General features: G+C 43.1%; 1 protein-coding gene across 2 annotated transcripts in view; it reads left to right on the forward strand.

Moving 5' to 3' along the window:
- The window catches only part of BANP (BTG3 associated nuclear protein), a 113,549-nt gene that overhangs the window by 15,109 nt on the left and 81,760 nt on the right, over positions 1–16,680 (forward strand). For both annotated transcript variants that reach the window (XM_085589948.1, XM_085589949.1), the window contains exons 5-6: positions 11,119–11,241; positions 13,203–13,378. In XM_085589948.1, the coding sequence (XP_085446074.1) occupies positions 11,119–11,241; positions 13,203–13,378 (299 nt within the window). The remainder of the gene's footprint in view (positions 1–11,118; positions 11,242–13,202; positions 13,379–16,680) is intronic.

Genomic DNA, 16,680 nt, shown 5'->3' on the forward strand with positions numbered 1-16,680 from the left:
AGACTCATGCTGGGTTTGCTGCTGTAACAAAAAATCGTGGTTATTAAAGGCTGTCAGGGAAGATGGTGCTGCACTGGCAGGAGAGCAGCTCTTGGATAAAAAATGGGAATAAATCCAGTAAATACCTCAGGATCCTGGCTGAGAATTGGGCCTGGGGGAGTCCATGAGCTGGGGGTGCTGGTGGGTGGGGGACTGGCCTTGATTCTGTCCCTCAGGTGAGACCTCACCTGGCCCAGCCCAGGGAGGAGCTGGAGCTGCTGCAGAGAGCCCAGAGGAGGCTCCAGGAGGAGCAGAGGATGGAGCAGCTCTGCTGGGAGGAAAGGCTGGCACAGCTGGGAGTGTTCACCTGCACAGGAGAAGCTTTGGGGTGACCTCAGTGTGGCCTTCCAGGACCTGAAAGAGCTGCAGGAAAGATGGAGAAGGGCTTTGGACACGGGATGGAGGGACAGGACACAGGGAATGGCTCCCACTGCCAGATGGAAGGGCTAGGTGGGATAGTGGGAAGGAATTCCTCCCTGGGAGGGTGGGCAGGCCCTGGCACAGATTCCCAGAGCAGCTGTGGCTGCCCCTGTGTAGGCACAGAGTTTTTGGGGATTGGGATGGGGCTGGCCCAGCCTCGTCCCCAGTGGGTGCAGCTGTGAGGAGCAGGTGAGCAGCACTGACAGCAACGAGCCAGGGAGGGCCCAGGTGTGCTGGCAGGGACACAGGGAGCAGAGAGGACACAGTGGACAGAGGGCACACCAGGAGCAGCTCATGAGCCATGAGGGTATAAAAGTTAAAAGTTATGCTGAAGAACAAGCAGGGCAGATTCTTGCAGCTTTCTGAGGTTGCTCTGCATGGGCAGGCACCTGAGGCCTTCTGCTGAGGAATGGTGTCACTGTGTGTGGACCTTAATGCCTTCTGGAATTTTGTGGTGCCACTCTGTATATCATGGGACATGCTGTGCCATGTGCTCTGACACCTCTGGATCCCTGGAAGTGTCCAAGGCTGGGCTGGAGGTGTTCAGGTGTAAATGGAGGAAATCCAGAGGTAAATGGAGCTCAGGTGGTTTCCTGGACCCATTTTTTTTTGCTACAGGTGACCACAAACATCTGGTTCTGTTCCATATGCATTTGTGGCTAATTGACAACAAGTATAGAGATAAAAACATTTATATTTTTGTATTTAATGAGAGTGGGACAGTAGTAAATGGAACTGTGGATTAATTGCACTCAATTAACAAGCCGAAATCTATCCTGGTGTCCTTGAGCAAAACTTGTTGGGGGTTGAATGTTGGCTAATTAATGTGGCTAATTAATCCTCAGATGCAGTTTTGTACCAGATGGGATGTTTGAATTTGCTGTATTTTTGTAGGTGTGGATCATTGAAATGTTTGTTTTACCATTGAATTTAATCAGCAGAACGATTTAATTGAATTTGGAGAACAAGACTTGTCCACCCACTTTGCAATGTGCCATTTGGCAAAGCCTCCTTGGCTCCACATCCCCCAAATTGCAGAGCTGTGTTCCTGCTGATTGTTTCCTTGTTTACAAGTGGGTTTGGGGTCAAATAATGCAAAGCTGAGAGTCGAGATGATTTGAAATGAGGTTGTAAAGCAGAGAATGTGGTGTGGAATGAATTGTAGGGGGACTGTTCTAGATTTAGCAAAAATGCTGTTGCTCTTGCATAAAACCTTTAGGAAAACAAACAAACCTAAAGAAATATAATCAAGGTATTGGTGTATAAACCCTAAAATAGCCAGAATTCTATTTTTTAAATTTATATATAGCTATATATTTATTCTTTCTGTGAGTTACAAACCCCTTGGCCAACCTAATTGCATTTTTATCAGGAGGATTTTTACTGATTATAATAAAGTATCCCACTATGCTAATCCAGACTTTTAGAAGGAATAATAATTCCTCAGCCCTTATCAGTGAGCAGTGGCTGCTGAGTCTCTTCCCTGTGTTCACTGCAGTTGATATTATAACTCATTAGGGGATGTAAACCACTTTATATCCTTTTATTTCACTCAGTGATAAATAAATTAACATTGGGAACCTTCAGGATTTTTGCTGGTTTTAACTCAATTTAAGAGCTAATTGTTCCTTCTTGGAATTGCTTCTGAAGACCCTGAATTTGCAGGAAGATTTTAATTGATTTATTTGGAAACCAAGCATGGATTGAGGAGCAGAGGATCAGGCAAGGTGAAGAGTTTCTTTTCAAGATGCAGATCCATGAATCAGCCTGGAAAAAACATTTCCTGGAAGCAGATTCAGCCCTGGAGACAACCCAGCAGTGCCTGGGAGTGAGAGGGACTCGGATACAGAGTCAGGAATTTGGGGTGAGCTGTCAAGGTTTGATTTGGAGAAGCTTTGGAGTTGCCCAGGTTTGCAGGAATGCTGCAGCAATCCAGGTTTATTTCTCCTTTAATTATCCTTGGCTTTTCCTGAGGCTTCAGCCAGCAGCAAATGTGCAAACAGTGAATTCTGGACATGACCACAGCTGGACTTTTGTCCTTGCTTGGGATGGAACCTCTGGGATGCAGCAATTCCCAACCTTTCCCTGTCTGTCAGCAGTCTTTGGAATTGCACAAATAATTGCAAATAATTATTTGGAATATTTGAGTTCTGGGCTCACAGTTGGGATTCTCCCAGGTGGAATTCTGGGGCTGTTTTCCTGAAGGATTGAGGAGGAAGGGGCTGCAGGAAAATGGCACAATTGTTTGGGATCCGTTCTCACCACCTTCATTTTGGTTACACTCCCAGCTGGGAGACAGAGTCAATATTGACAATGAGAAAATCATCATTAACACTTCATGAATTAAAAGATTCTCTTTGGAATCACGAGATTTTTAAAGAGCGCAGAAGAATTGGAAGCAAAATTTGGATATTTTTGAGCAAAATAATTTGGTAAAGTGAAATTTCAGTTTAGGGGGTAAGAATTTGAATGCTTTTTCATAATTTTTTCATAATTTCATGGATTGGGCCACAAAATTTTTGCCTTTCCAGCCTTTTGAGGCCCATTTCCAGTTCTGATAAAGGGATCAAGGGTTTTCCACACGACATTTGTGCATGAACACTCTGTTTTCAGGTTGAGTTTGTGAATTGTGTTTTGTGTGGTTTTGTACATGAAGGAAGTCAGTGTTTGTCCCTTAATGCCAGCACTGAGCAGTGTTTCAGCCTGCAGGAATTGTTGTGCCTTGGGGTATGTGGTGAAAACCCCAAATTCCTTCTTGAGGTGTAGTAGAGAAATTTCTCTGAAAATTGCAGTTCTGTCATGCACTCAAAAATTGATTTTATAAGCAGAACAAATGAAATAAAGGCATTATTAGATTATCTGTCAGCTCCTTTTTCTTTATCCAGAGTTCTGTTGTTTCTTTGGCTGTGGAATGGAAAAAAAACCCAAAAAGCCTCCCAAAACTTGACATTTTTAATTCCTTGGAAAACATGACAGTGCTTTCCAAAAATCTCCTAATTTGTCAACAAAACTTGTCAGTCTCAACCTCTTGAGGTTTAATTTTATTTTGCCTTCCTGGCCACGTGGATTTCATGGAGAAGATTTCTGTGATCCATTCTATTTATCAGCAGCACAAGTTGGTTATTGAAAATAAGCTGATTATTGAAAATAAGGGTTGGGATTTTTATTAATTCCAAATAATTCAGGATTAGGAGGAAGTAGCACCTTGCATTAAAGAGCTCTCAGAGCAGAGTTCTTGTGGAATTTCACATTCCAGGGGTGGTGCTCTCAGATATTGGGGAGCCAGGTGCCCAGGAATTTGTTGATAAATTGGGAGGCAATGTCTGACCTGCAGCATTTCAGGGGAGAGGGAAAAGTCAGTTATGGAATGAAACCAACAATTTACCATCATCCTTTCAGCTGGGTTTTGGAGAGTTCAATAATTCCTGCACAGATGGGGTGGAATTCATTTATAAAACTTTTCAGACTGACCAAGATTTGAACTGTGGATTCCTTCTCCCCACTGCAATTTTTCTAAAGTTAATTGTTTCTGATGAAATATCATTTCTGAGAGTCCAATAATTCAAGTGAGAGCTGAGCAAGTAGCAGCTGATGATTTAATGCTGAGAAAAGGATGGAAAAAGTGTGCTTTGGATCTTTTTAATTGCAGTGGTGCTGTTTCAAATGTGCCTGTCAGGCTTGAACCACCAAAATGAACTTTTACAAAGAGGTGGTTTTGAATTCTTAAAGAGAATTTACACTGAAAATCAGATTTTAGGTGATAAAGCTCCTTCAGATTTCAGATGTGTTACTAGGTTTGATATTTTACTCTTTTGCTAGGAAATTGTACATTTTCCCCATTAATTTATTTCATTTGGGAGGTTTGCAGGATTGCTGTTCACTCTTAGCCACGTGTGGATAAACAATTTATTTATTCCCACTCAGCTGAAACACTTGCTTTGGGTCAGAGACCTCAGGGAATCCTTTTAGTTCCATTCAGAATCAACATCCTTTATTTGTAAGGGTTTCTAGGAATGGTAAAAAACAGGAATACATGAGAATCAAACAGGATTTGGACTTAGACACAGATTAGGGGGACATTTACCACTCTAATTACTGTCTAAGAACATTTAAAATCAATTATAACATACTAAAATGTGGGTTAAGCTTGCCAAATCCCATCGATGAGATGAATTCCAGGGAAAGCAGAACATTGAATTCCATGGCTCCATGAGCACAGCCAGGAAAATTAAAGTAAAACAAAGTAAAGTAGAATAAAGTAATAATATTATAAAATATAATATCATTATAATATAATATAATTCCAGGAATAAATGGAAAGGTGCAGGACATGGAGTTTGGTTCATGCCAAACACCTTTGTAGGGCTCATCTTTGCTTTCTGCCTAATGAAACAATTAAAAATTCATTATATTTCATGAAAGTGTGCAGGTTTTTACCTCTTGGATGTTGGAAAATGGGATCATGTTTAGTGAAACTCTACAAATCTTTATCAGTGTGAAGCAGAGCACTGGGTTGTGAAAGCCTGTGTTACACACAATATATTTAATTTATCGAGCAGACAATAAACAGAAGGGGGCAGAAAAGCTTTATTTATTCTTTTGGGTTCCAGCCTGGCAGAATTTAAATATTTTGAATGGTGGAGTCACTGGGAATTTGAAAATCCAGCAGTAAAAGCAGTCCCTGGAATCTTTTCCTGTAAGTTAGGGAGTTAATTCTGCCAGTGCAAATAAATGAATGAAGAGGAGAGCAGGTAATCAATTAGTGATCAAATCAATTAGTGACAAAGTTTGGAAATGTCAGGGATTTAGGTGTATAATTTGTGAACCAGTTTAGAGCAGTTTAGAATACCACTATCAAATTTTAAAATTGCAAAAACTACCAGTCTTGCTTTTGGAAAATCATATAATAATTGAAATTTAGTAATTTCAAACACTCGAGTTCAAGAAAAGAAAGAATTTATTTCTTTCAGTGGGTTTGGAGGGCCCCAGTTTTACTTGAAGCAGGATGGAAAGGAGGGATTCCCAAGGATGAACCACCCTAAAAGGTTGGAATTGCTGATCCTGGAGATCTTTTCCAACCTTTGTGGCTCCAGAACCTCTCCCAGATCTCACTGAGGTTGGAGCCTCTGTTCCATCTGCTCTCCTTGGCAGCAGCTGCCACTTAACTGCTGCATTTCCACCCTAAAAACCCCTAAATACCCTTGGAATGTCTTTCCAAACAGCATTTCCCCATTTTTTTTTAAGGAGCTGTACATTTTTGCATATCTTGAGCTCCATCTCTTTGTTCCATGAGCAGGAAATCTGCTCCCAATAACTCCCAAAATTGTGTTTTTCATACCAAGGGAAGAGCAGGATTTCAGGAGGGTGCCCTCAGGGTGTCTGGAAATTTAAGATTTAATCCCTAATTTCATTCCAAGCATCCTTGGAATGACTGGAAAATGTCTGTGGTGGTGGCAAGGGCACAGAGCTGGCTGGGAGCTTGGAAAAGCAGAGTTACCTGGTGGGAATTATTGACAAAACCCCCAGAAAGAACTCAGGGGTGTTTGCAGGAACCTGATATTGTATTTATTTGTTACCTGGTAATCGATGAGGCTTCACTTCCTTTAATTATTATCTTGAAATCCAATTTATAGCAATGCCTCCTCCACCCCCCAAGATTTTACTGCTTAAATTTAATTTAGTGCTTGGACTTCTGCTGATACCAGAATTTATCAAAAAATCAGGAAAATCATCTCAAAGTAACTAATTGCATAACGAAGGATTCCAAGTCTTTCCTCCTGATTCAACCTGTGTTTTCTAAACATCCAGAATTTCTGTTGGAATCAATAATTTCCCTCCTGGAACCTGCTGAGGATCAGGACAGCTGCCTCATTTCCCACCGAGCACAATCTCCACTTGCTGCTCCTTATCTGCCTCAGGAAGTTAAGGCTCAAAGAAGGGTAATAACTGTAAATTTCTTTCCAGACTGCCTGAAAACAAGATATCTCTGCTGTTGTATTTTTATGAGTACATTTATCTTCCAAAAGGGTGGTATTGACCTACTGGTTATGGCATGACCCGGCCTTTTCTTAGTCATAATCAAAAGTAAAAGATTGATAATTAATGTAATTTCTCACTTTTCAGTCCTGGTTATGTCACACATTTCCTGGATGGGTTTTCCCCCCTCATTTTTCCCCCTCATTTTCCCCCATTTCCCCCCATTTTTCCCCATTTTACCCCCATTTTATTTTTTTCTATTTTTCCTTTTTTTCTATTTTTATAAGTTTTTTCTATTTTAAAAAAAAAACATTTCTATATTTTTTTCTCTCTTTTCCCTTTTTTTTTTTTTTTGTATTTTTTCTAATTTTTTGGGTATTTTTTCTGGTTTTTTCTGTTATTTTTCTTAGTTTTCTGTATTTCTTAAAAGCAAAACATTCTTTGGACCCTGTGTCTCCACGTTTAACTTTTACAGTTTCAGTTGTGTTCAAAATGAGATATTTTAAAATTTTGTTGTTAGTTTTTTTTTAAACCAAGATCTAAAATTATTTGTGTCCCTATTGAGGTGGTGGAAAATCTGTGGAGGAGCAAGCCTGGCTTGGGAGCAGGAGGGTTTGAGTTGATGAACTCCTTGGAAATGGGAGTTGTCCTTTTGGAATTTGGTTCTCCAGGTGGGTTCAGCTTTTCTCAGAGCACAATAATCCCCAGGAGAGTTTTAACAGCTTTAAAAATTGGATTAAAATTAAAATTAAATTTTAAAAAATTAAAATTAATCTTAAAGCTGGTAATTGATGTTTTCCTACCTCCAGCCAACCAGAGGCTCCTCTGCAGGTAAAGATGGATTTTGTAACTTGGAAAATCTCTGCTTTGTACTGAGATGAGTTGAAAATTCAATGTTGACTGTGTTCAAATTGTTCCTGAGGTTTTACTCTGGGGAAATCCAGAATCCAAAGAGAACTTTTAATCCTCAGCTCGCTGAAAATGATGGATGCCACTGGTGATTTTTTGGCAATTGCCTGTGACTGGACCATGAATTTGGGAATTGAAATTGTTGAGGTGCCTGTGCACAGTGTGCTTGTTGACAGGTTTGTTCTCTGCATTCATTTTGGGGCATAAATTCTTTGGAATTTGGATTCTTTGCCAGTTGGTGGCTTGGTTGCAGTGTGAGATCCTCAGTGGGTTTTTCTCTCTCCTTTTTGGACAGGGATCCTTAACTCTGCCAGCAGCAGGCCAAGGAAGCAGGTGGCCATCAGGAGGAAGGAGCTTTGTGACATTATCTTCCTAAATAATGATGAAAAGATGTAAAAAGGGGCTCTTGTTAAGGATGAACACGAGTGTTAGTGCAAGATAAGCTGGGGATAAAATAAGGAAAACAGCACATTGTACAAAAATATTTGTTATATTTAGATTTCTCCCTGCTAGGGATAATTGTGATATTCCTCCATGCGTGAACTGTGCATCTAAATTTTAATTTAAACTGGGAAATACCAGAGTTCAAGGGCTCGTTTTCAGCCTGGCTTTCCTTTAGGCTGGAGAGTTTTCCAGCAGGAATTCCAGCTCCTCTTCCCATTAATGCTTCTCTGTGAGCTGATCCATGGGAGTGAGGACAAAAGGAAGAATCTGTCTGAAAATCTCACTCCAAATAATTTTCAGTTATTTTAGAGAAACACTTTTGATCCTCATGGAAGAGAGAAATGTCAGTTCATTCCTCGTGCCTGATTTTTCTCTCTCTTCAAATGGAAAGCTCAGCTGGGGAGAGGAGGAGAGGATGGTCCTGGCATTGCCAAAAGTTCTTTTCAGTCTCTGGCTGCACTCTGGGTGATTGGCAGGTTATTGGCAATGGAACCCCAGCCTTTAAGATGAATGATCAGATCTGACTCACACATTTTCCATACTGAAAATGACCTTTGGCAGCAATTTCTTCATGCAAAATATAGACTGGCCTTTTGTATTTAAAAAGAAAATAAAAAAATCAGAGGCTAAATATGCAATCATTAGTTGGTACGTTTATTTTAAGGAGAATTTTCACCTGTAATTTGACAATTTATTCAGTAAACTGCTTTTAAAAATTCCCAAATATCTGCAGGTTGCATGCATTTAAATTTTTTTTAGAGAGTTGTGTCCAAGAAGAGGCAAATTGCTGCTCCAGTCTCTCCAAGTCTTAATGCTTGTGGGGAAAGGAATATGTGAGCACAAATGGAAAGTTCTGGGGCCTGTGCAGGCACTCTGGGTTTGTGAAACTCCCCCTGACCCCTGGAATATTTTCCTTCCATCTTCCCCCTGAGTACTGGCAGCACTCAAAATTGCTTCCCTTGGGGTCTGAGGGAATATCCAGAGCTTTCCTCCTCCTTCTCCTTTGTGTTTTCTGTGTTTTAGTACAAAAGGAATGGTTAAAGCTGTTTCATCTTCAGAAAGAGATGAAGAGATTGAAGAAAGGAATTGCAATAATCCAAGGATGCACTTGGCTGTAATGAATTTTAATGATTTTTTGTCAGCTTGGCCCAGTATTTTGACTTTATGTAGAATTCCATTTTTGATTTTGTGTCCGTTCGTCAGATTTCTAAATAAATCTGAAAACAGGGGCTGGAACATCTCACAGGGAAGCAAATTCTCTATCACCCTCCACAAGTCCCTGCCAGGAGGGTGCAGGCAGGTGGGAATTGGGCTCTGCTCCCAGGGAACAGGGGCAGGATGAGAGGGAGCAGCCTCAAGCTGCTCCAAGGGAGGTTCACATTGCACATCAGGAAGCATTTCAAGCATGTCCATAAAAATGAACATCCCTAAAACAAAGCAACCCCCCCTCAATTCCTTTTTTTATGCCAATTTTTAGTGCTAAGGCTTTTTTTTTTTTTCCAGATATAAACTTAATAAGAGCAAAATGCTAAGGACTTTCTAAATGTAATTTTATTGCATTTATCTCTCCAGTTGAAATTAATTATTCAGAGTCTTCATTAAAAAGAAGCTTTGGTAAGTGGCATTTTAAACAGGCCTTCAGAAGTGATTTCAAGGGAGATGCTGATAAAGAGCAGTGTCTGAAAGGAAGTGTAAAATACTTGGACATTTTAAAATGGAATGTGAGAACTTCCAGGGCAGCTGTTTGGATAATTTGGGACATGTAACGAGCACACACACGATGCTGCTGGCCTGGGAACTGCCAGCACTGCCACATCTCCCAGTTTTACCAAGTGTTTGGTGGGGTATTTCAATGTTGGTGCAGAGAAAAAGAGATGGAAGTTGTCTTTTTTTTTTTCAAAAATAAAAATGTGGCGGTCTTTCTCCTTGGACTGGAAGTGCCCTAAATCCTGATTCTCCAGAGAATAAGAGGAAAGCAACAGAAGCCCCCATTTCTTTTTTTCTTTCTGAAATCTGAGCTCCACGTGCACATGAAGAGCCTGGGATGAGCCAAAATCTCCCAGAGGCTCCCCAGGGATCCTTGGCTTCCCTGAGGAATCCCCTCTGCTGCCAGCAGCATGTGCAGTCCCTGGCAGTGGGAGGCAGGGCATTGCAGCCTGGGGCTTCTGGAGCCAAAAAATCCAGGGTCAAGCATTTTATTTATGCCAAAATTGGGATCCATTCATCCTCAGCTCCACGACAGGGCCTTATCTTTCCTTGGTGATGGATAATTCAGCACTTGAGACTTACACAGACACGAGAATGTTCAAGTGTGTGCTCTGCTGCAGCTGCAGGAAATACACTTGCTGTCAGCAGATTGGCTTAATTTGTGTTTCAGCAATTAGCCAGGGGAAAATAAATGACCCCCAGTCACGTTTGGGATGTTGGAGCAGTGACAGCAAGAACGAGCTGTCAAAGGGGAGCTAAACCAACATTTCTCTCCCTCAGTTCTCCCTGAGCACAGCTGGAGCAGTTTGAGTCTCAAATCCACACCTGGGAATGCTGAATGCTGGTGTGGCAGCATTGTGAATAATCCCTGCAAACTGGTCAGGTGCCCACCTGCAGGTGGAGGCAGCCATTTATTTAATATTTCCTTCTGCACTCCAGTGTAAACTTTGCATGGCTTGAGTTTTCCTTTTCCATTGTCATCAGGAGTGATAAGTGAAGCTTTTTCTGGTTTCTCACACATGTGAAATGATTTTGATGTTTGGTTTTAAGTTTTTTTAATGTGTGAAATGCACACAACAAGTAGTTTAGTCCTGTTTTTATTCAGTTACAGTCTGGTCCTGTTTGCTTTGATGCTTTGTGTGCTGCTTATCTCCCCACCCTGGAGGACAACACATGCCCTTTTACAGGCTCATCATCCACTTTTACAGTAAATCCTTTCAAATTCTCTTTTCCTAGGAAATACCCTACTGCAGCTGGGGCATTACCACGTAAATTGGCCACGGTACCTCTGCAAACACTCAGATTCTCCCAGAAAGACTTTGGTGGAGCTGTGATTTACAGACTTCCCCCTGTGTGTCCTGAATTGATGAATTCCTTATTGCTTCCCCAGGGGTCGTGGACTTTTATATAATTCCATTGGAGCCATCCATCCTCTGGAAAAATCAGAGTGCTCGAGGTGGTGTAGGTGTCAGCCTCGATGGATTGCTGGAGTCAGCGGTGCCAGGAGAGGGACGAGGCCCAGACCCTCCCTGGATTACTTAAACCAAAACCCTCTTCATGGATTATTGATAAGCTTTGCTCCTTTACATTCCCATTCCCTCTGTGGTTATTTTATTTTTGCAGTGTTGTCCCTCAGACCACAGTGATCCTCAACAACGACCGGCAGAACTCCATCGTGGCCAAGATGGTGGGGCAGGAGGAGCCGCTGAGCAGAGCTGCAGATTCCCTGGAGAACATCCTCAGCAAGTGAGTGCCATTCCCTGGAATCCTCCCTCCTTCCCTCCCTGGGCAGGGCCACTTCCAAGGGCAATTTGAAAGGAAAAACGAGGAATCCTCGAGGTAATAATGGGGGAAAGATTGAACCTGGGCTTGGATAGATTCTCTTGCTTCCCTCTTGATGGGAGAGAACATCCTGGAGGAGCTGGGATTATCTGTGTTTAGTTGAAGAAGGGTTTCCCATAGCTTCCCTTCCCGTAGGAGGGTTTCCCATAAAAATCCCATGGATTTTTACATGGATGCACAATCCCCTGGGAACAGGAGGAGGGTTTCCCATAAGAATCCCATGGATTTTTACATGGATGAACAATCCCTTGGGAACAGGCCAAAATCCTGTATTTAACCAGCTGAAGGAGGTCCACGGAAAACTTGGACTATCTAAAGTGAATTTTAAACAAGCACACCTGGAGATTCTGGGTGGAAAATGGTCATAATTAATATATTTTTATTAATTACTTGGATATTTCTTTTGTTTTGTACATGGAGCCTAGACTTTTCCATTGAGGCAGGTGTAGGAAGTTGATACCTAAGATTTTTTATATTCCTTCTGCTGTGTGTGATCCAAAGGACACAGTCTTAACCTGCACAAAGGGAAATTTAGGTTGGACGTTAGGAAAAAGTATTTTGTTGAAAGAGTGATGAAGTACTGGAGTTGTCTGCCTGGGAGGTGTTGGAGTCACCATCCCTGGATGTGTTTGAAAGAAGACTGGATGTGGCACTGGGTGCCATGGTTTAGTTGAGGTGATGTTAGGGCATGGTTTGGACCTGATGATCTTTCACGTCTCTTCCAACCTAGTGATTCTGTGTGATTTTTATTCTGCTGGATAGCTCCGAGTTCCACAGCAGCAGAGTGGTTTAAAGGAGCTGATTTTATCCAACACATTTATTTTGTCAATTAGCACTTTTAATTCTCTCACAACGTTGTGCAGGGCCATGAGCTGAACCAAGTGACGCTGGAATTTGGATATTCCATGCTCACGTTCCTGCTGAGGGGCTGTTCTCTGGAGGTGACCAGTGCTCCTTGCCCACAGTGTGTGATGTTTTTTTATTTTGCTGGATAGTTCTACAGGAGTGGAGTGGTTTAAAGGAGTCCATTTTATACAACACATTTATTTGGCCCTCACAACAACCTGCAGGGTCACAAGCTGAACTGAGTGATACTGGAATTTGTATATTCCTTGCTCATGTTTCTCCTGAAGGGATTTTCTCTGGAGGTGACCTGTGTTGGCCCTCACAATGAGGTGCAGGGCCATGAGCTGAACTCAGTAACTTTGGAATTTGGATATTCTTTGCTCACGTTCCTGCTGAGGGGTTTTCTCTGGAGATGACCTCAAAATAATGTGTAGGGCCACAGGATGATGTCAGTAACTCTGGAATTTGGATATTCCATGCTCGTGTTCCTTCTGAGGGGTTTTCTCTAGAAGTGACCCGTGTTGGCCCTCACAATGATGTGCAGGGCCATGAGCTGAATTGAGTAACTTTGGAATTTGGGTATTCCATGCTCATGTTCCTTCTGAGGGGTTTTCTTTGGAGGTGACCAGCGTTGGCCCTCACAGCAATGTGCAGGGCCACGAGCTGAATTGAGTGATGCTGGAATTTGGATATTCCATGCTTATATTCCTTCTGAGGGCTTTTCTCTGGAGGTGACCCATGTTGGCCCTCACAGCGATGTGCGGGGCCATGAGCTGAGCTGACACTGGAATTTGGATATTCCATGCTCATGTTCCTTTTGAGGGATAATTCTCTGGAGGTGACCCGTGTTGACCCTCACAGCCATGTGCAGGGCCATGAGCTGAGCTGACACCGGAATTTGGATAGCCCATGGAATTCAGATATCCCATGGAATTCGGATATCATGGAATTCGGCTATCCCGTGCTCACACCCCGCTGGGGGCCGTTCCCTGGAGGTGACCCGTGTTCCTCGCCCGCAGCGCGGTGCCGGGCCGCCGGCAGAACACCATCGTGGTGAAGGTGCCCGGGCACGACGACAGCCACAACGAGGACGGCGAGAGCGGCTCCGAGGCCAGCGACTCCGTGTCCAACAGCGGCCAGGTGGGCAGCCAGAGCATCGGCAACAACGTCACCCTCATCACCCTCAACTCCGAAGGTACGTCTGCTGCCAAGGGCGATTTTGCCTTTTCTGTCTATGTTAACTCGGTACTCCAACTGTGCATACTTGTGGTTCCTTGGGTTTGAGAATTTAGCGCAGTGCTGGTGTTCTGTTAGGCTTAACACCCTAAAGGCCTCGTCGTGTGAGGCTGCAAAGCCCTAAAACCATCTTGAGAAACCAATGGTGCCTTGAGAGGCTGCCTAGAGCAGAGTTAAAGGAATAAAGTAGGAATTTATTAAAAAGCCTTCAAAGGATACACCTTGTCTGGCCATGGGGTCGGGCTGTGCTCCAGGAACAGGGACAGGAGCAGAGGGAACGGCCTCAGGGCAGGCTCAGGGTGGGCAGCAGCAGGAATTTCCCCATGGAAAGGGGCTCAGGGCTTGGAAGTGCCCAGGGAGGGTTGGAGTGCCCATCCCTGGAAGTGTCCCAGGAATCCCTGAGGTGGCACTCAGAGCTCGGGGATGGGGACAAGGTGGGCACTGGGCACAGTTTGGACTTTGATCCTGGAGTTTTTTTCCAGCCTCAGTGATTCCCAAATTTTTACTGCTCTGTCAGCTGTGCCAGGAGCCAAGCTGCCAGCACCAGGAAGATGTTTGTTGTGTGATTCCTTTTCTGCCTTGGTCTGGCACAGATTTGCACAGACAAACGTGATGTTTGAGCCACTGATGTGCATGGAAATTCTGTAGAAACACCTAATCCATTAATGTCTGCAGATCTGATTTCCCTCAGACCTCTGGAACACTCATCCATTCAAAATCTCTGAGATTGATGAATGCTTTGAGGATCAGATCAGTGACCCCCCTCCACCTGCCCTTGCCCTTGCACGGGAGGGAATTGCTAAGTGACTTCACCTGCAGGGTGGCACAAATTCAATTATTAATAAAGGAAGAGATGGAGAATTGCAGGGCTGGGGTGCAGAGGGAGGCAAAGTCACAGCAGCCCTTGGCTTTCATCAGCTGGGACAGAATTCCAGGTGACTCTGAGGTGGAAAACCTGGCTGGACATCCCAAGACTGAGACCAAGCACCCAGTGTTCAGGACAGCTCCACTCTGTCATCCTGGCTCTGGAAAGCAAAACTAAACTTTGCTTAGAGTTGGGTTTATCTGACACTGAGCTGTGGCTATTTCCAGGATTTAGGGAATGGATTTCTGTAAAGGCGCTTGTTGCTTTCATGTAATTTGTGATAATTAAAAAAATAGTGTTATTGCCTTTATATCCCTGACAAATAATGATTCAGGAGCTTTGAGCCCAGTTCCAGTAATGTAGAACAAGGCTGTTTTTTTGCTGACTGAACACTGTGACTTCAATCCGTGTGTTTTTTAAAATCCAGTTAATTTTGGCATGCTTGTGTTCTTACTGGGAGTTTTGGAGTGCAGCATCTTCTCACTTCAAACACAGCAGTGCATTTTATTTAATTGTGAACATTCTAATTAGGCTTAAAAACAATGAGCTTTGTATAGTTCAGTGTCTTGTGCAGAACACAAGCACAGAGCACAGGAAGAGCTTTTTTAGTTTCACTGACACACTTTTGGAGCAGCAGATCCATTAAATGTAATACACTAAACATGAGGAAATTTCTTTTATTAAGGTTTATTTTATAATGGTTTATTTTATAATGGTTGTATGGGATGGGTGTGATGTTCCAGTGTTATTTTCCTCTTCAATTTTCACACACTGCCCTTGCACCTTCGGGGTGGTAAGAGAAGGAAAAGTTTGCTCTGTTCAGTCTTTTTAAGACTCTTTTTCTGTGCTTTCCAGAGTTCTTGTGCATTTTTAAAGTTCTGAAGATTCTGAATGCTGCAGCTGGTGCTTAGTGTCCTCCTTGCACAGAACTTCATTTGTGAATCAATTCTTTGGGCCTTCATAGCTGTGAAGAGATGGAATCATGGAATGTTTTGGGTGGGAAGGGACCTTAGAGCCCATCCAGTTTCAACCCTGACACCTTCCACCATCCCAGGCTGCTCCAAGCCCTGCCCAGCCTGGCCTTGGGCACTGCCAGGGATCCAGGGGCAGCCTCAGCTTCTCTGAGAAATCCATTCCAGGGCCAGCCCAACCTCACAGGGAGGAATTCCTTCCCAAAATCCCATCTAGCCCTGGTGTGAAACCATTCCCTGTGCCCTGTCCCTCCAGTTTCTCATGCAGAGAACCCCGAGCTGGAAATGTGAACATGCATTTTTGGAGCAGATAATGGACGCTGGGTGTTAATTAAGGGATGACTGATGTTTTTTCCAGAGAAAACTCCTCAGTCACGTCTTGTCTCCTCGACTTGGCATCTGAAGCAGTCATTTGATAATGGCAGCATTAAACAGCACTCAGGATTTGCTTTCCAAATGGGAATCCGAGCAGCCCTTTGTCCCAGACTTATCTGTGCACAGGATTTTCCAGCTCAGGGCAGGCTCAGATCTCACCCGTGGGATGAGCACTTGGAGCTCTTTCCTGCCAAGCTCCTCAGGACAGGCACAGACAGCGAGAGGAGCTGGAGCAGAGCAGGAGTGAACCTTTTGTACCCTAAAACAAAATGATGTGGTGCTGATGTGGAGACACTGATGAGGATTCGTGAAAGCCAAAGAAAATTATAAAAATTGAATTGCTTTGGGGGTTGTTTTTCAATTATTGGGAGCCAGCAGATGAACAAGTTTTCTTGCAGGTGTCTGCCACAAGGATATTTGGAGTTAACGCTCCAAATATAACAAAGATCTATTAAACAAGGAAAAAAGGGCAAAATCCACATTAGAAATCTGATTTTCTGACATGAAACACATTTTCCAAGGTTTTAAAAAGCCCTTTGAGTCCATGGGCTTTAGTTTTCTGAATTTTTTTCAGGTTTTGCTGAATGTGACTTTAAAGCTCTTTAACCTTTCTTTCAGCACAGCTTTCAATCCCACTGCTGGATCTGGAGGTGAATTTACAGCCTGGTTGTCCCTCCCTTCCACAGACTTAATGATTTTTAATTAATAAAGTCAGTGCTCTGGAGTCTCTGCCAATTAATCACTGCCCCTGTGAACTTCTGCTAATTGACAGGAGCTCATTAAAAGATCACAGACTCATGGAATGGTTTGGCTTGGAAGGGACCTTGAAGCTCATCTCGTTCCAACCCTCCACATGATGCTGGTGTTGAATCTTCTGTACATCAGCCAAAACATTATTTAATTTCTCTAGAAATGGAGGTTTATTTTTGTAGGTTAGGATTTGTTTTTTCGGGGTTTATTTTAATTTTTTAAAGATTAATTCATTTTTCTGCCTCTCTGCACCTACCAGTCTTTTGCTGCCACTGCCAACTTTGCACCCAGCCTTGAGAG

Source organism: Lonchura striata, chromosome 11, assembly GCF_050655825.1.
Source record: "Lonchura striata isolate lonStrDom1 chromosome 11, ASM5065582v1, whole genome shotgun sequence".
Taxonomy (NCBI): domain Eukaryota; kingdom Metazoa; phylum Chordata; class Aves; order Passeriformes; family Estrildidae; genus Lonchura; species Lonchura striata.